The following is a 20,215-nucleotide window of genomic DNA, read 5'->3' on the forward strand; positions in this document are numbered from 1 at the left end:
TCTCCTCAATTAAGTTGGAAAAATAGGATGATCGAGCAGCAGTGAGGTCTCTTCGATACTGCACGGTACTGTCTTTCCATGCTAATTGGAAGACTTCCAGTTTGGTGTAGCGCCATTTCCGTTCCAATTTTCTGGAAGCTTGCTTCAGGGCTCAGGTATTTTCTGTATACGAGGGAGCAAATTTCTTAGGACAAATGTTTTTTGTTTTTAGGGGTGCGACTGCATCTAGGGTATTACGCCATGTTACATTTAGTTCCTCAGTTAGGTGGTTAACTGATTTTTGTACTCTGACGTCCTTGGGGGGGTGAAGGGCATCTAGAAATCTTGGGGTTGTCTGAGAATTTATAGCACGACTTTTGATGATCCTTGGTTGGGGTCTGAACAGATTATTTGTTGCGATTGCAAACATAATAAAATGGTGGTCCGATAGTCCAGGATTATGAGGAAAAACATTAAGATCCACAATATTTATTCCACGCGACAAAACTAGGTCCAGAGTATGACTGGCAGTGAGTAGGTCTGGAGACATGTTGGACAAATCCCGAGTCGATGATGGCTCCGAAAGCCTTTTGGAGTGGGTCTGTGGACTTTTCCATGTGAATATTAAAGTCAGAATTGTTTTTATATCTACCATGACTACAAGGTCTGATAGGAATTCAGGGAACTCAGTGAGGAACGCTGTCTACGACCCAGGAGGCCTGTAAACAGTGGCTATGAAAGTGATTGAGTAGGCTGCATAGATTTCATGACTAGAAGCTCAGAAGACGAAAATGTAGTAATTTTTTAATTTTTTTTTATTGAAATTTGCTAGCGTATTTGTTAGCAATACCTCCGCCTTTGCGGGATGCGCGGGTGATGTCTGTGGAAGCACAAAAAATAAATCCCACATTTTAAAAGTGAAAGACTCATTAACGTACATCCTGTTGTCAGCTCAACACTAGCAACACTACAAACTGTCTGGAAGCGTGAGTATTAGCTAGAATGAGTGTGTGCACTGCATTGTGGTTAAGGCTGTACCAAATGGCACATAGGCTACTATATGCCTATCCAACGAAAAGCAGGGACTGGGTGGTTAAAATGTTGGGTGATCTTTACTCCCAGAGTCCCAGTCTTTACGAGTCAGCCTACTGTACATGTCTCTGTAGTAACCCAGTCATACCTGTATCCCTCTGCAGCAGAGCGTCTGGAACGGCCGGGGGAACGGGGCTCCTCTGCAGAGCCAGACCATGGAGGCCCAGAAGGGGGAGGCCAACTCCCTGAGCCCAGAGGCGTTGAAGGGGGAGCGGGGAGCAGACGGTAGGAGGACGGGGCGCCCCCTTGAGGGTCCAGAGAGGGACCACACCCGCTCTGTCTCCCTGCTGGAGCAGAAACGCAACGTGGTGTCATCCAGCATCGATGTGCCCAACGTCAGGTAAGACAGACTGTGTGTGTGGTGGGTGGATGGATGGATGCATTGATAGGGCGTGTGTGTGTGTGTGTGTGTGTGTGTGTGTGTAACAGTGTATCTTCCATTCCTGTCACTGTCCCTTACTGGATGACCCTCAGAACACAGGGTCCCTCAGAACACAGGGTCCCTCAGAACACAGGGACCCCCAGAACACAGGGACCCTCAGAACACAGGGACCCTCAGAACACAGGGACCCCCAGAACACAGGGACCCTCAGAACACAGGGACCCTCAGAACACAGGGACCCTCAGAACACAGGGACCCTCAGAACACAGGGACCCTCAGAACACAGGGTCCCTCAGAACACAGGGTCCCTCAGAACACAGGGTCCCTCAGAACACAGGGACCCTCAGAACACAGGGTCCCTCAGAACACAGGGACCCTCAGAACACAGGGTCCCTCAGAACACATCCACGCTCATGAAGTAGCATAACCACGACCGCTAAATAGCTAGCCATTTCACTGTGTGTGTGTGTGTGTGTGTGTGTGTGTGTGTGTGTCTCGTTGGGTGCGCAAGTTCAACTTCTTTCTACCTGTAGTCAGGGAGTATTGTAAGATTGGTGTTTGATTGATTGCAGTCATTCCTCAAGGATGTTTGGTTTGAGGTCATTACCCAGCAATTGTTGATCTGAGGTCATTACCCAGGGATCTTTGGTTTGAGGTCATTACCCAGGAATCTGTTAAACTATACAATACGCAACCTTTAAAGTGCTGTTACAGGAATCTGCATATGGCTTTAATGTGTACAATCATGTAGGCCTTACACTGCAGTGATTCAATACATATACTGTACATCAAACAGATTCATAAGGCATTGCAGCATTAAAGCTATTTAATAATGTTGTCCTCATCCTCAGCCCAAGGATTGTAGCTTTATAGATGATCAGTATTGTGAATTGCCATGTTTGTACCACATTGATTTCACAAGCGGTTTATTAAAAAAAAAAAAAATTCACAAGGAACTCGCACATCTGAGCAATCTCTTTGCAGGTGCATGGTAACAGTTGAACAAGAACCCGCACACTGCTCTTGACAGTATCACTGATCTTTAATAAGCTTCACCTATCGGTCTCACGGCCTTCGTCAGAGCTGTTGTGAATTTTTCAAGCGATTTATTGAATTCATATGCTTTATGTTGGTAGGACTGTATCTGTAGGTTATAAGATCACGAGCCCATCTCGTCTAGATGTAGATTATAAAGACATTGAGTCCTGAGAGGTGACTTACCAACCACGGATATGTGTAAAATGAGCATTACATTCTGCTTAAGAACAATAATCATCGTACCCCCTCCCCCGCTGAGAGAACGAGGTTACTCGATGACGGTCCTTCTGGTGGTGGTGGTGGGGAGGTGAAAGGTCATCAGATTGGTTCTAATCCCACAGATTTATGCCCATTGTTTGAAAGAAATTAAAGTGTTTATTGCACAAGTGAGCCCATAGCTTACTCAGCAAGCATGGTGGAATTGCCATGCTCATTGGCTGAAGTTAATAGGTAAATTACATTCCTCACATTCTCACATTCCTCAGGAGGAGGAGAGACGTGACGCTATGCTAATGAGGTAACATCATGTCACTACCCTATAAATACCTGCTATGCTAATGAGGTAACATCATGACACTACCCTATAAATACCTGCTGTGCTGATGAGGTAACATCATGACACTACTCTATAAATACCTGCTGTGCTGATGAGGTAACATCATGACACTACCCTATAAATACCTGCTATGCTAATGAGGTAACATTATGACTACCCTATAAATACCTGCTATGCTAATGAGGTAACATTATAATGACTACCCTATAAATACCTGCTATGCTAATGAGGTAACATTATAATGACTACCCTATAAATACCTGCTATGCTAATGAGGTAACATCATGACACTACCCTATAAATACCTGCTATGCTGATGAGGTAACATTATAATGACTACCCTATAAATACCTGCTATGCTAATGAGGTAACATTATAATGACTACCCTATAAATACCTGCTATGCTAATGAGGTAACATCATGACACTACCCTATAAATACCTGCTATGCTGATGAGGTAACATTATAATGACTACCCTATAAATACCTGCTATGCTAATGAGGTAACATTATAATGACTACCCTATAAATACCTTATATGCTAATGAGGTAACATTATAATGACTACCCTATAAATACCTGCTATGCTAATGAGGTAACATTATAATGACTACCCTATAAATACCTGCTATGCTGATGAGGTAACATTATAATGACTACCCTATAAATACTTGCTGTGCTGATGAGGTAAGATAGGAAGCGATGTGAGTTGTAGTGGGTTTTGTTAAATGAATTAAAAGTGACGAGCCATTCAGACCAGCCTTCCTGAGTTTAACGTTGGTGAACAACATTCTCGTGTTATTGTCCGTGTGTGTGTGGTCTGCATAAATGGCCTTTTCTCAGCTCCCACTGCTATTCCAGAGCAGTTCAACGTTATAAGTGTGTTTCATGATGGTCTAATAAAGGAAAGACACACTTTAACCATTAAATGTAAAACACTTGTCAGCTATAAAATATCCCAGTGTTACCGAGCCTCTACGCGAGGCATTATTTCTCCTTTAGACAGTAGATGGCTGACATCCATTTAGTGCTCTTTGTAAAACTACAATACACACACACACACACACTCACCTCCATCCCTCTGTGTCTCTTCACCTCCATCCCTCTGCACCAATACACACAAGGAGAGGAGAAAATGTGCGTAAGAAATGAAATAATAATAATTGCTATTCAACGGTTATTATGGAGGCCGTGGTCATTTGGCTGGTCAAATACCGTCCTCCAAAATCCCATGACCGTCACAGCCCTAATGCCATTAGAGGAACAGTGGGAGCAGAATGTGCTCTAGTAGCCCGGCCCAGATGTCCTTGAACAGTCAAGAGGCCTCTGCATCCGCAATCTCCATCTTTGTTCCAGTCAGAATTTGCCACGCAACGTTTTGGGTGGACTCTAATGGATAATGTGGCTACCTCATGCTGCTTGAAACCTTCAATGTAGCCATCTTTGTCTCTGTGCTATGCTTTCCCTCTTCCCACAATGCACATGTTGTATTTCATTTTTCAAAAGTCGCAAATGCAAACCGATATCTACAGATGAAATGTTAAGTGTCTGTAGTGGATAGGCCAGTTGTGAAACGTCAATGCTTCTAGTCTCCTGTATTCATGTTCCGTTCTACCAGGTGGTAGAATCTACCCTGATATCCAGCAGCCAAGTAAGTCCTTTTGTGAGGGCCATTCTAGAGTGCATTCTATAATGTGACAATGCCCAATGAAACCCCCACCCAATCCCAAGCAGGTTTCAATTCATCACTCAAAAGAAGAAGAAGAAGAAAGAAAGAAAGAAGGAATTATCCTCTCCCCTTACTGGGCTGTAGGCTATAGGATCTCCGACGCTGTCTAATAGCTTAAGCACACTCTCAGACTGAAATTAATGGGAGTGGAGAGAGCCAATTCTGCCTGGGGCTTCAATAGGAACAGGTTCGAGTTCCTCTTCCTCAGTGACCTCTCCCCAGTGCAGGACCATTATTTCCTTCAGATAAATGTCCACACACCTGTGACCCATTTCTGCTGCGACAGTTGGACACTTTTTAGGGGAATAAACGCTTCTGCCACCACGCCAGTAACTGTTAGTAACCTTTATCCCATAATGGGGGCTTGGGCAAGAGAGGGAAGGGGAGAGGGAGGGAATGGTGGAGTGGAAGGGGAGAGAGAGGGAAGGGGAGAGGGAGGGAATGGTGGAGAAGGAGGGAAGTGGAGAGAGAGGGAGGGGAGGGAATGGTGGAGTGGAAGGGGAGAGAGAGGGAGGGAATGGTGGAGTGGGAGGGAATGGTGGAGTGGGAGGGAAGGGGAGAGGGAGGGAATGGTGGAGTTGGAGGGAAGGGGAGAGAGAGGGAGGGAATGGTGGAGTGGGAGGGAAGGGGAGAGAGGGAAGGGGAGAGGGAGGGAATGGTGGAGGGAGGGAGGGAGAAGGAATGGTGGAGAGGGAGGGAGGGAGAAGGAATGGTGGAGTGGGAGGGAGGGGAGGGAATGGTGGAGTGGGAGGGAAGGAGAGAGAGAGGGAAGGGGAGAGAGAGGGAAGGGGAGAGAGGGAATGGTGGAGTGGAAGGGGAGAGAGAGAGAGGGAATGGTGGAGGGAAGGGGAGAGAGAGGGAAGGGGAGAGGGAGGGAAGGGGAGAGGGAGGGAAGGGGAGAGGGAGGGAAGGGGAGAGAGAGGGAAGGGGAGAGAGAGGGAAGGGGAGAGAGAGGGAAGGGGAGAGGGAGGGAAGGGGAGAGGGAGGGAAGGGGAGAGAGAGGGAAAGGGAGAGAGAGGGAAGGGAGAGGGAGGGAAGGGGAGAGAGAGGGAAGGGGAGAGGGAGGGAAGGGGAGAGAGAGGGAAAGGGAGAGAGAGGGAAGGGAGAGAGAGAGGGAGGGAATGGAGGAGTGGGAGGGAATGATAGAGCAAGAATGCCTGAGGAATATTTTTGAATCAATTCCCAGAGCAGTATGAACTTGAGGTTTTTAACTGCGTTTCTTTCAAAGTTGTGATTTACAAGAGAACTGCGGCGATGTTTGCTGCTGGGTACTCCAGTCCACAGTAACCTACAGAAGACGTTCACCTCAGTGGAGTTTACAGAGCCTTCAGAAAGTATTCCGCTTGACTTATTCTACATTCTGTTGTTACAGCCTGAATTCAACATGGATGAAATAATTTATTTCCCTCTTCAACCGTCTACACACAATAACGCATAAGGAAAAAGTGAAAACACGTTTTTTTTGAAAAATAAATAACGTGCTAATGAAATACAGAAATATCTTATTTACATACGTATTCACATGTCTTTGCTATGGCACTCCAGATTGAGCTCAGGTGCATCCAATTTTCTTTTATGATCCTTGACGTCACTACAATTTCACTAAACAGTGTATCTCAAATTTTCACACACAGTAACCAAAAATCTCAAATTTGCACACACAGTAACCAAAAATCTCAAATTTGCACACACAGTAACCAAAAATCTCAAATTTGCACACACAGTAACCAAAAAATCTCAAATTTGCACAAACACATGCACCTTTGACAGGTTTTACATTTTAGAGTGGCCAGACGGAAGCCACACCGAGAAAAGGGCACATTACAGCACGCCTGGAGTTTGTAAAAAGGCACGTAAATAAAACCTCTGAGATCATAAGGCAAAAGATTTTGTTGTCTGATGAGACAAAAAATGTTACTATCTGTCCTGAATACAAAGCGCAATGTCTGGAGAAAACCAGGCACAGCTCATCACCCATCTAACACCATCAAATACAATGTTATAAAACAGGTGTAGACTTTACTGTGAAATGCTTACTTACAAGCCCCTAACCAACAATGCAGTTTAAAAAACAAGAATAAGAAATAAAAGGAACAAGTAATTAAAGAGCAGCAGTAAAATAACAATAGCGAGACTTTATACAGGGGGGTACCGGTACAGAGTCAATGTGCGGGGGCACCGGTTAATTGAGGTAATATGTACATGTAGGTAGAGTTATTAAAATTACAGAGAGTGGCAGCAGTGTAAAAGAGGAGGAGGGAGGGGGGGGGGGGGCAATGCAAATTGTCTGGCTAGCCATTTGATTAGATGTTCAGGAGTCTTATGACTTGGGGGTAGAAGCTGTTTAAAAGCCTCTTGGACCTAAACTTGGCGCTCTGGTACTGCTTGCCGTGCGGTAGCAGGGTGGCTGGAGTCTTTGACAATATTTAGGACCTTCCTCTGACACGGCCTGGTATAGAGGTCCTGGATGACAGGAAGCTTGGCCCCAGTGATGTACTGGGCCTGAAGATCTGCAAGAAAGAATGGGAGAAAATCTCAGAATCCAGATGTGCAAAGCTGATACAGACCCAATACCCAAGACGACTCAAAGCTGATACAGACCCAATACCCAAGACGACTCAAAGCTGATACAGACCCAATACCCAAGACGACTCAAAGCTGATACAGACCCAATACCCAAGACGACTCAAAGCTGATAGACCCAATACCCAAGTCGACTCAAAGCTGATACAGACCCAATACCCAAGACGACTCAAAGCTGATACAGACCCAATACCGAAGACGACTCAAAGCTGATACAGACCCAATACCGAAGATGACTCAAAGCTGTAATCTCCGCCAAAGGTGCTTCTACAAAGTATTGACTCAGGGTTGTGAATACTTATGTAAATTAGATTTCTGTATTTCATTTTCAATAAAATTTGCAAACATTTCTAAAAACATGTTTTCACTTTGTCATTATGGGGTACATCCTGTAACACAACAAAATGTGTAATAAGTCAATTGGAATTAATTCTTTCCGAAGGCTCTGTAGTAGAGGTTGATTAATCGGTCGACCTCTACTCTGTAGACCTGCCTGTAAGTACTGTAGTGTGTTACATTACTTTAGAATAGAGAAAAGCATGAAGAGTAGCTGGTTATGGTTCAAATTACCTGAGGGCCTCTGACGGTCTGGGTACCTTTCATCCACACACGTACAGAGCCTTCAGAGAGTATTCATACCCCTTTACTTATTACACATTTTGTTGTGTTACAGACAAATTCAAAATAGGTTAAAAAAACCCCCACAAAAACACATTTGATCCATCTACACACAATCCCCCAGAATGACAAAGTGAAAACATGTTTTTAGAATATTTAGCAAATAATATTGAAAATTAAATATCTAATTTAATAAATGTCAGTGATTACAGCTGTGAGTCTTTCTGGGCAAGTCTATAAGAGTGATTACAGCTGTGAGTCTTTCTGGGTAAGTCTATAAGAGCGATTACAGCTGTGAGTCTTCCTGGGTAAGTCTATAAGAGCGATTACAGCTGTGAGTCTTCCTGGGTAAGTCTATAAGAGCGATTACAGCTGTGAGTCTTCCTGGGTAAGTCTATAAGAGCGATTACAGCTGTGAGTCTTTCTGGGTAAGTCTCTAAGAGTGATTACAGCTGTGAGTCTTTCTGGGTAAGTCTATAAGAGTGATTACAGCTGTGAGTCTTTCTGGGTAAGTCTATAAGAGTGATTACAGCTGTGAGTCTTTCTGGGTAAGTCTATAAGAGCTTTGCACACCTGGATTGCACAATATTTGTTAAAAAATTCTTCAAGCTCATTGCAAGTTTGTTGTTGCTCATTGCTAGATAGCCCTTTTCAGGTCTTGCCTTAGATATTCAAGCTGATTTAAGTCAAAACTGTATCTAGGCCTCTCCGGAACATTCAATGTCGTCTTGGTAAGCAACTCCAGTGTTTTTTAAGTTATTGTCTTGCTGAAAGGTGAATTTGTCTCCCAGTGTCTGTTCCAAGCAGACTGAACCAGGTTTTCCTCTAGGATTTTGCCTGTGCTTGCTTAGCTCTATTCCGTTTCTTTTTATACAAACAAATCTCCAGTCCTTGACGATGACAAGCATACCCATAACACAATGACGCCAGCACCTGCTTTAACATATGAAGAGTGGTACTCAGTGATGTGTTGTGTTGGATTTGCCCCAAACATAACACTTTGTATTTATGGACATAAAGTTCATTTTTTTACCACAATTCTTTGCAGTTTTACTTTAGTTCCTTGTTGCAAACAGGATGCATGTTTTGTATTTTTATTTTAATGATTCTATACAGACTTCTTTTCACTGTCATTTAGGTTAGTATTGTTGAGTAACTACAAAGTTGTTGATCCATCCTCAGTTTTCTCCTATTACAGCCATTAAACTCTCACTGTTTTAAAGTCACATTTGGCCTCATGGTGAAATCCCTGAGCGGTTTCCTTCCTCTCCGGCAACTGAGTTAGAAAGGACGCCTGTATCTTTGTAATGACTGGGTGGATTGATACACCATCCAAAGTGTAATTACTTATCTACCTCTTTGCGAGACATTGGAAAACCACCCTGGTCTTTGTTGTTGTTGAATCTGTGTTTGAAATTCACTGCTCGACTGAGTTACCTTACCTGTATGTGTGGGGTACTGAGATGAGGTAGTCATTTAAAAAAATCATATTTAACACCGTTAACGCACACAGAGCGAGTCCATGCAACTTATTATGTGACTTGGTAAGCACATTTTTACTCTTGAACCTATTTAAGCTTGCCATAACAAAGGGGTTGAATACTTATTGACTCAAGACATTTCAGCTTTTCATTTTTAATTAATTTGTAAGAATTTCTACAAACATAATTCCACTTTGACATTATGGGGTATTGTGTGTAGGCCAGTGACACAACCATCGCAATTGAACCCATTTGAAATCCCACCTTGTAACACAACAACAATGTGGAACAAGTCAAGGGGTGTGAATACTGTCTGGAGGCGCTGTACATGTCAGCTATTCTGTACATCTCACTATTGTATTGAATAGGTTAGCTCATCATATTTCTTCACACCATGAGCCTTCTGTACATCTCACTATTGTATTGAATAGGTTAGCTCATCATATTTCTTCACACCATGAGCCTTCTGTACATCTCACTATTGTATTGAATAGGTTAGCTCATCATATTTCTTCACACCATGAGCCTTCTGTACAATCTCACACCTAAAAATCAACACTCTTAATCATATGATGATTAAGCAATTGTCCCTCCCTCCCGACTGCAACCAGCCCCCAGATACAGTTATATATGAGATGTGAGACACAGCAGGCTTAATAGAACGTCTTAGAATGTGGAACTTCTCACCAAGGAGGAGGATTCCGCCTATTGTTGTTGTTTATGTTTACATATGCTTCAATTCAAGGTTCGTAGTACTCCTTCCACCAATGGCACTGAATACATAGACATTTTTCAGAAGCTGTTTAGTCTTACTATTCGTTTGAGGGACTTGTTTTCTTTCCCTATAGCAGGAAACGTCCAACTGCAATGCGAGCTGGGTAGCTGACTGGTGGGAACTGATTGGTATAAAACATTAGACAAATAGCCTTCTGGAGACTGATTGTTAGCAGGAGAAGTGAAGTTTAGTTTGGGGGGAAATCAAGAGAGCGACTCTGCTTATAAAAAAAACGGTCAGCCAATGATCTGCGGTTTCAAGGGCTGGCCTTACCTGGGTTCAAATACTATTTGAAATCTTTTTTATTTACTTCTCTGCCTGGAACGCCAGATGGGCGGAGTTTACAGTTTTATGACTGTTCTATTGGTTCGATTGCAACAGGAAAGCTTAATTAAGCACAAATTAAGTATTTGAAATGATTTTGAGTAGTGTTTGAACCCAGGTCTGGCCTCCTTGACCGACATCTTTAGTTCTCACTCATGCATAGAGAATCAGTGTGTTCTTTTCACTGAAGTTTCTCATGTTTATCAAAATAACCTGTTCAAAAAAATATCTAATTCTACTCACAGCAGGCTTTTTAGTTTGCCAAATATTTTGTTATTGACCGTCTGATGAATACAACCTTTTTGACTCCTGTTAAACGCTGGCATGTGCTGAACATCAACATGTAGTCTAGTCAAAAGATGAATGTTACAAAGTCCAAACCAATCTGTTTCTCTGGGTTTGTTGTATGTGTGTATGTATCTGTGATTGTGGGTTCTGGAATGGAGCTGCGTTGTGTTCTGAGTGTTCCGCCAGCAGCCATGTGTTCTATCCAACCTACTGGCCCAGCGCTGTAACGTAGCCAGCTCTCAGCCAGGGAACACGGCCAAAACGTTATTTTCCTCCTGAGGGACTACAGCATTATCGTCTTTTTTCAAGTGACCCTGCCTTTTTAATCTTCTCTTTCTCCTCTTGTAGATTTTTTTACTACAGTTTTCTGGCACACTGATACAGTTGCCGGATATGTGCAAACTGCAAAGGGGGTTGGCTGGATGAATGTCGAAATAAAGAGGGCGGGGGGGGGGGGTTTGTGTGGCGGGGTAGTCTGCTCAAAGTAGCAATGGAACAATGTGGTCTCTCAGCAGCAGAGCAGTGCTGCTCAGGCTAGCCTTGGCCAAGGAAAACAATTTGCTCCAGAGAGAGTGAATGGTGGTTGGTCTGTTTGTTACTAGAGACCATGCGATTACCGTCTGAAAAGAAGGTGTTTCTCCCCTCTCTTTCTCTGCAGCAGAGCAGGGTGGAGGCCTTCCAGGCAGCCCTCAGTTGAGAGAGAGAGAGAGAGACACTTCACTCCTCCAGCCCTGGCCTGCACCAACACCCTCTTATCGGATTGGACACGGATAGGTTTATTCGTCCGTCTGTCTTCCTCGAATGTACTGAGCAATGATTGAAATATTCTGTAAGCCGTATCAGATTGGCTCTGGCAGTAACATTCTGCTAAAAATACAACAACAGAATTCCAGTCGTCTCACAAATAATTAATGATCGCCCTTTGTTAGGTGTGTGTTTATATTCTATAGAGAAACTAGCAGGCAAACTAACAACTAGTAGACAGCTGACTGAATGACTGAATGACACTGACACGTTCATATTTTATAGAGCAGATAATAACTTCTTGATAAATATGACCAACTCACTTTCTCACTTGTTTTCCCTTCTTTCATGGGTGTTGTCACACTTGTCCTTACTTCACCTTCAAACACCAGGCCTCACAATAAAGCAAAGCTTTAATCTGTGTAATCTCAGTGTTTGGTTTTGGTCAATAAGAAAGATCTCGGCTGCCAGAAACCCGCCAATGAATCTCTTTTCATCCTTGAACAATAGAACCGTTTCCATGAGACATTCTAGAATGTCTCCAACACTGGGACCTGTGATGGTGTTGTGTGGGGAATGCCCTTGCCATGCATTGGAATTTATTTATCAATCGGCAGTTTAATTAAATATGGGGAGTGTAGTAAGTTTGAGGGGAGTGGTTGATTATGGCATTCAGCCCAGTCAGTATCCAATCTAAAAAAGTTGATCTGATGGCGGCTGAGTTGCCAAGCCGCTGAGGCGTGCTGTTTGTGTGTTGGGCAGGGATCATTTATACCAAACACAAATGGGCTTTGGCATGTCGCATCACAGGCCTCCACACACACACACACACACACACACACACACACACACACACACAATGAAGACAGCCCACTAATAAGGACTCTAAATAAGCAATGGGAAGGAACGGAAGGTTCCATTTTTGACCACATCTCTTTCTAAGCATCGGCATGAATAAGTTATCGCAATGACAACATAAATACCTGCATAATGTATTCAGAATGGTTATGATGATTACAGAAGATGCATAGATGGTAGTAGGAGTTGACTTATTACTGGAGAGATTCATTCTGAAAACAGCAACAGCAACAAATCGATTTACATTTATTGAAATCATAAGAGTATGGCAGCCTTCAGGTTTTATGGCTGTCAGGGGAGGCGAGACCAATATGTCCGTAGCTTGGGTTTGACAGTGTGGAAGACATGGTAAATCCATGAAGGAATAAATCAGGGATTTCGTACAGGGCCCGTCTGGCTATGTAAACGGTTCCCATAGATACCGATCGCAAGGTTCCCATAGATACCGATCGTAAGGTTCCCATAGATACCGATCGTAAGGTTCCCATGGTCCTCTCTCATTGTCAAGTGTGATCAAATCAGTATTAAAGAAATAGAGACTTTAACAGTAACTTTATTAATATACAAACAACGTTTCACCGGGAGAGCACCACACCCATATTTATAGAGATAAGACAAGCACCAATTAGGGTGGGTCTATACATGTTTAAGTTGAAAGGGGCAACACAAAAACTTTATATACGGCCTCCCGGGTGGCGCAGTGGTTAAGGGCGCTGTACTGCAGCGCCAGCTGTGCCATCAGAGTCCTGGGTTCGCGCCCAGGCTCTGTCGTAACCGGCCGCGACCGGGAGGTCCGTGGGGCGACGCACAATTGGCCTAGCGTCGCCCGGGTTAGGGAGGGCTTGGTCGGTAGGGGTGTCCTTGTCTCATCGCGCACCAGTGACTCCTGTGGCGGGCTGGGCGCAGTGTACGCTAGCCAAGGTGGCCAGGTGCACGGTGTTTCCTCCGGCGCATTGGTGCGGCTGGCTTCCGGGTTGGATGTGCGCTGTGTTAAAGAAGCAGCGGCTTGGTTGGTTGTGTATCGGAGGACGCATGACTTTCAACCTTCGTCTCTCCCGAGCCCATACGGGAGTTGTAGCGATGAGACAAGATAGTAGCTACTACAACAATTGGATACTACGAAATTAAATAAAAAAAAACTATATATACACTACCGGGCAACAGTTTTAGAACACCTGATTCCAGGGTCTTTCTTTTCTTTTTACTATTTTCTACATTGTAGAATAACAGTGAAGACATCAAAACTATTAAATAACACATATGGAATCATGTAGTAACCAAAAAAGTGTTAAACAAATCAAAATATATTTTAGATTTGAGATTCTTCAAAGTAGCCACCCTTTGCCTTGATGACAGCTTTGCACACTCTTGGTATTCTCTGCAGCGTCACCTGGAATGCTTTTCCAACAATCTTGAAAAAATTTCCACATATTCTGAGCACTTGTTGGCTGCTTTTCCTTCACTGTGCGGTCTGACTCATTCCAAACCATCTCAATTTTGTTGACATCAGGGGATTGTGGAGGCCAGGTCATCTCAAGCAGCACTCAATCACTCTCCTTCTTGGTAAAATAGCCCTTACACAGCCTGGAGGCGTGTTGGGTCATTGTCCTGATGAAAAACAAATGATAGTCCCACTAAGCGCAAACCAGATGGGATGGAGTTTCGCTGCAGAATGCTGTTGAATCCATGCTGGTTAAGTGTGCCTTGAATTCTAAATAAATCACAGACATTGTCACCAGCAAAGCACCCCCACACCATCACACCTCCTCCTCCATGCTTCACGGTGGGAAATACACATGCGGAGATCATCCGTTCATCACACCGCATCTCACATAGACAGCGGATGGAACCCAAATGTGTGTTACTTCATAGTTTGGATGTCTTCACTATTATTCTACAATGTAGAAATGAGTAAAAATAAAGAAAAACCACTTCAATAAATGGGTCTTCTAAAACCTTAGACCGGTAGTGCATAAAATATATAGATTTGATTTGTTGTTTCTGGAATATTATAACTCTATAAGCATTCATATAAGGCACACAGGGCAAATCTTACTTGACAACCATCTGTCTGATGTAAGGGGGGCTTTTGTACACTACCTGGGAAGGGTGTTTGAAAATAGTGGCTAGTCTCTGAGATCTGTGCCAGTGTTTTCAAACAAAGGGGCTACCCCGAGGAGTTGCTGAACAGGACGTCTGAAAGATTCCACAATGTAACCCAGGACGAGTGTCTACAGATGTAGAATCTTAATTTGATCACTCTTATGTTGCTGAGAATTTTCTAGCAGGAAATGTAACCTTGTAGTGTATTCTAGGTTTTATAAGGCTCCTAAGTTTGTCATTTCCACTTTAAAATGTTAGACTTGATTTGCCCTAACGAACCCCTAAAAAAAATAATGGTTGAGGGAATGCCAAGAGTGTACAAAGCTGTCATTAAGGCAAAGGGTGGCTACTTTGAAGAATCTAAAATATATTTTGATTTGTTTAACACTTTTTTGGTTACTACATGATTCCATATGTTTTATTTCATAGTTTTGATGTCTTCACTATTATTCTACAATGTAACTCAAAAAAATAAAAACTTGAATGAGTTGGTGTGTCCAAACTTTTGACTGGGACTGTGTATATGTGTGTGTGTATATATATATATATATATATATATATATATATAATGTATTGTTATTTAGAGTTTTTGTGTTGCCCCTTTTCAACTTAAATATATAGACCCGCCCTCATTGGTGCTTGTCTTAAGTCTATAGATATGGGTGTGGTGCTCTCCCTGTGGAATGACCTGACAAAGAGCCTGGCAGGATGGAAACGTTTGTTAATTAATAAAGGTGGAGCTTTTGAGTGTACCGGTTTCTTTTATACCTTTCTCATTGTTCAACATGTGTTATTTTATGCCTTATTTCCATCCCGCGTTTGCCAATAAATGATTCTAACTGACCAATAAGGTGATACAAAGTCCACAGGCTTACTAATGAGGTGGTGGAATTTTTTTGTTCTGAATATGACTCCTTTTTAGCTTGGTCCTAGATCTGTTATGGCTGCACCCATCTCCTGTGGTTGTTGTCATGCCAAACAGAAGACTGATCTGGGACCAGGCTAGACTCCTCTTTAACAGGGATAAAAACATCACTTTCGTGTTGTGATGTAGGAGAGATATGGCAATATGTACAAAACCTTTCAAATAATGATATACCCATTCTAGAGCGCCAATTAGAAATGTGAGATTGGTTTCCTTTCTCAACCATCTCTCAGCCTTTTGGCAAATTAGTAGTTAGTGCTTCTACATCTGCATTGCTTGCTGTTTGGGGTTTTAGGCTGGTTTCTGTGTAAGTACTTTGTGACATCTGCTGATGTAAAATCGCCTTTGTAAATAAACTAAAAAAAAACAAAAAAAGATGCTTCCTCTCACTGTCAACTACATTTTTAATTCAGCAAACTTAACATGTGTAAATATTTGTATGAACATAAGATTCAACAACTGAGACATAAACTGAACAAGTTCCACAGACATGTGACTAACAGAAATAGAATGTGTCCCTGAACAAAGGGGGGGGGGGTCAAAATCAAAAGTAACAGTCAGTATCTGGTGTGGCCACCAGCTGCTTTAAGTACTGGGGGGAATGGCCCTAGCCCTCACCCTCCGACCCAACAGGTCCCAGCCTGCAGGAAGGGTACCACATGAGGGAGGAGGATGTCTTCCCTGTAACGCACAGTGTTGAGATTGCCTGCAATGACAACAAGCTCAGTCCGATGATGCTGTGACACACCGCCCCAGACCATGATGGACCCTCCACCTCCAAATCGATCCCGCTCCAGAGTACAGGCCTCGGTGTAACGCTCATTCCTTTGACGATAAACGCGAATCTGACCATCAACCCTGGTGAGACAAAACCGTGACTCGTCAGTGTAGAGCACTTTTTGCAAGTCCTGTCTGGTCCAGCGATGGTGGGTTTGTACCCATCGGCAACTTTGTTGCCGGTGATGTCTGGTGATGTCTGATGTAGGCCTGCCTTAAAACAGGCCTACAAGCCCTCAGTCCAGCCTCTCTCAGCCTATTGCGGACAGTCTGAGCACTGATGGAGGGATTGTGCGTTCCTGATGTAACTCAGGCAGTTGTCCGTTCTGTCTCTCTGTAGCGCTGTCTTAGGCATCTCACAGTACGGACATTGACATTTATTGCCCTGGCCACATCTGCAGTCCTCATGCCTCCTTGCAGCAGGCCTAAAGCACGTTCACATAGATGAGCAGGGACCCTGGGCATCTTTCTTTTGGTGTTTTTCAGAGTCAGTAGAAAGGCCTCTTTAGTGTCCTAAGTTTTCATAACTGTGACCTTAATTGCCTATCGTCTGTCAGCTGTTAATGTCTTAACGACCGTTCCACAGGTGCATGTTCGTTAATCTGCAGACACCCTACTCTGACACACCTTAATGAGTCCAGGACCAGGCTTCTGCAGTGCCGTTTTTACTGAGGATGAGGAAGGAGAAGGGTGATGGATAACAAGATGTCAGTGTTTCTGGAAGAAGCATATTTCTAAAAGAAATGAAGGAATTTTTACTCTCTTCCTCCTCATCAGCCTCTCCAAAATGACACAGGTAGAAGGGTGTGTTGCCACAGAATGAAGAGCATCTGAAAGACAGAACGTGGCTAGACGGCCAATCAGAGAGAGTTGGCGTTGGTGACCGACAAACCAATTATAAAGCAGAACAGAAATTAAATCGTATCAAATGTTATTTGTCACATGCACCGAATACAGCAGGTGTAGACCTAACAGTGAAATCCTTACAATTAATCCCCTAACCAACCATGCAGTTTAAAAAATACGAATAAGAAATAAAAGAAAGTAAAAGAAAGTAATTAAAGAGCAGCAGTAAAATAACAATAGTGAGACTATATACAGGGGGTACCGGTACAGAGTCAATGTGGAGACTTTATACAGGGGGTACCGGTACAGAGTCAATGTGGAGGCTATATACAGGGGGTACCGGTACAGAGTCAATGTGGAGACTTTATACAGGGGGTACCGGTACAGAGTCAATGTGGAGACTATATACAGGGGGTACCGGTACAGAGTCAATGTGGAGACTTTATACAGGGGGTACCGGTACAGAGTCAATGTGGAGGCTATATACAGGGGGTACCGGTACAGAGTCAATGTGGAGACTTTATACAGGGGGTACCGGTACAGAGTCAATGTGGAGGCTATATACAGGGGGTACCGGTACAGCGTCAATGTGGAGGCTATATACAAGGGGTACCGGTACAGAGTCAATGTGGAGGCTATATACAGGGGGTACCGGTACAGAGTCAATGTGGAGACTTTATACAGGGGGTACCGGTACAGAGTCAATGTGGAGACTATATACAGGGGGTACCGGTGCAGAGTCAATGTGGAGGCTATATACAGGGGGTACCGGTACAGAGTCAATGTGGAGGCTATATACAGGGGGTAACGGTACAGAGTCAATGTAGAGGCTATATACAGGGGGTACCGGTACCGAGTCAATGTGGAGGCTATATACAGGGGGTACCGGTACAGAGTCAATGTGGAGACTTTATACAGGGGGTACCGGTACAGAGTCAATGTGGAGACTATATACAGGGGTACCGGTACAGAGTCAATGTGGAGGCTTTATACAGGGGGTACCGGTACAGAGTCAATGTGGAGGCTATATACAGGGGGTACCGGTACAGAGTCAATGTGGAGGCTATATACAGGGGGTACCGGTACAGAGTCAATGTGGAGGCTATATACAGGGGGTACCGGTACAGAGTCAATGTGGAGGCTATATACAGGGGGTACCGGTACAGAGTCAATGTGGAGACTTTATACAGGGGGTACCGGTACAGAGTCAATGTGGAGACTTTATACAGGGGGTACCGGTACAGAGTCAAAGTGGAGACTTTATACAGGGGGTACCGGTACAGAGTCAATGTGGAGACTTTATACAGGGGGTACCGGTACAGAGTCAATGTGGAGGCTATATACAGGGGGTACCGGTACAGAGTCAATGTGGAGGGGGTACCGGTACAGAGTCAATGTGGAGGCTATATACAGGGGGTACCGGTACAGAGTCAATGTGGAGACTATATACAGGGGGTACCGGTACAGAGTCAATGTGGAGACTATATACATGGGGTACCAGTACAGAGTCAATGTGGAGACTTTATACAGGGGGTACCGGTACAGAGTCAATGTGGAGACTTTATACAGGGGGTACCGGTACAGAGTCAATGTGGAGACTTTATACAGGGGGTACCGGTACAGAGTCAATGTGGAGGGGGTACCGATACAGAGTCAATGTGGAGACTATATACATGGGGTACCAGTACAGAGTCAATGTGGAGGCTATATACAGGGGGTACCGGTACAGAGTCAATGTGGAGGCTATATACAGGGGGTACCGGTACAGAGTCAATGTGGAGGCTATATACAGGGGGTACCGGTACAGAGTCAATGTGGAGGCTATATACAGGGGGTACCGGTACAGAGTCAATGTGGAGACTTTATACAGGGGGTACCGGTACAGAGTCAATGTGGAGACTTTATACAGGGGGTACCGGTACAGAGTCAATGTGGAGGCTATATACAGGGGGTACCGGTACAGAGTCAATGTGGAGGGGGTACCGGTACAGAGTCAATGTGGAGGCTATATACATGGGGTACCGGTACAGAGTCAATGTGGAGGGGGTACCGGTACAGAGTCAATGTGGAGGCTATATACAGGGGGTACCGGTACAGAGTCAATATGGAGACTATATACAGGGGGTACCGGTACAGAGTCAATGTGGAGACTATATACATGGGGTACCAGTACAGAGTCAATGTGGAGACTTTACAGGGGGTACCGGTACAGAGTCAATGTGGAGACTTTATACAGGGGGTACCGGTACAGAGTCAATGTGGAGACTTTATACAGGGGGTACCGGTACAGAGTCAATGTGGAGGGGGTACCGGTACAGAGTCAATGTGGAGACTATATACATGGGGTACCAGTACAGAGTCAATGTGGAGACTTTATACAGGGGGTACCGGTACAGAGTCAATGTGGAGACTTTATACAGGGGGTACCGGTACAGAGTCAATGTGGAGGCTATATACAGGGGGTACCGGTACAGAGTCAATGTGGAGACTTTATACAGGGGGTACCGGTACAGAGTCAATGTGGAGGGGGTACCGGTACAGAGTCAATGTGGAGACTTTATACAGGGGGTACCGGTACAGAGTCAATGTGGAGGCTATATACAGGGGGTACCGGTACAGAGTCAATGTGGAGGCTATATACAGGGGGTACCGGTACAGAGTCAATGTGGAGACTTTATACAGGGGGTACCGGTACAGAGTCAATGTGGAGGGGGTACCGGTACAGAGTCAATGTGGAGACTTTATACAGGGGGTACCGGTACAGAGTCAATGTGGAGGCTATATACAGGGGGTACCGGTACAGAGTCAATGTGGAGGCTATATACAGGGGGTACCGGTACAGAGTCAATGTGGAGACTTTATACAGGGGGTACCGGTACAGAGTCAATGTGGAGGGGGTACCGGTACAGAGTCAATGTGGAGACTATATACAGGGGGTACCGGTACAGAGTCAATGTGGAGACTTTATACAGGGGGTACCGGTACAGAGTCAATGTGGAGGGGGTACCGGTACAGAGTCAATGTGGAGACTTTATACAGGGGGTACCGGTACAGAGTCAATGTGGAGACTTTATACAGGGGGTACCGGGACAGAGTCAATGTGGAGGGGGTACCGG

At 44.3% G+C, this 20,215-nt stretch overlaps 1 protein-coding gene across 1 annotated transcript in view; it reads left to right on the forward strand.

The window, feature by feature from the left end:
• Nucleotides 1-20,215, forward strand: part of LOC139392409 (zinc finger protein 704-like) — a 79,341-nt gene that overhangs the window by 11,486 nt on the left and 47,640 nt on the right. Inside the window, exon 2 of the mRNA XM_071140382.1 lies at nt 1,176-1,411. Coding sequence (XP_070996483.1) covers nt 1,176-1,411 — 236 coding nt within the window. The remainder of the gene's footprint in view (nt 1-1,175; nt 1,412-20,215) is intronic.

The sequence above is a fragment of the Oncorhynchus clarkii genome, chromosome 32 (genome assembly GCF_045791955.1).
Source record: "Oncorhynchus clarkii lewisi isolate Uvic-CL-2024 chromosome 32, UVic_Ocla_1.0, whole genome shotgun sequence".
NCBI lineage: Eukaryota > Metazoa > Chordata > Actinopteri > Salmoniformes > Salmonidae > Oncorhynchus > Oncorhynchus clarkii.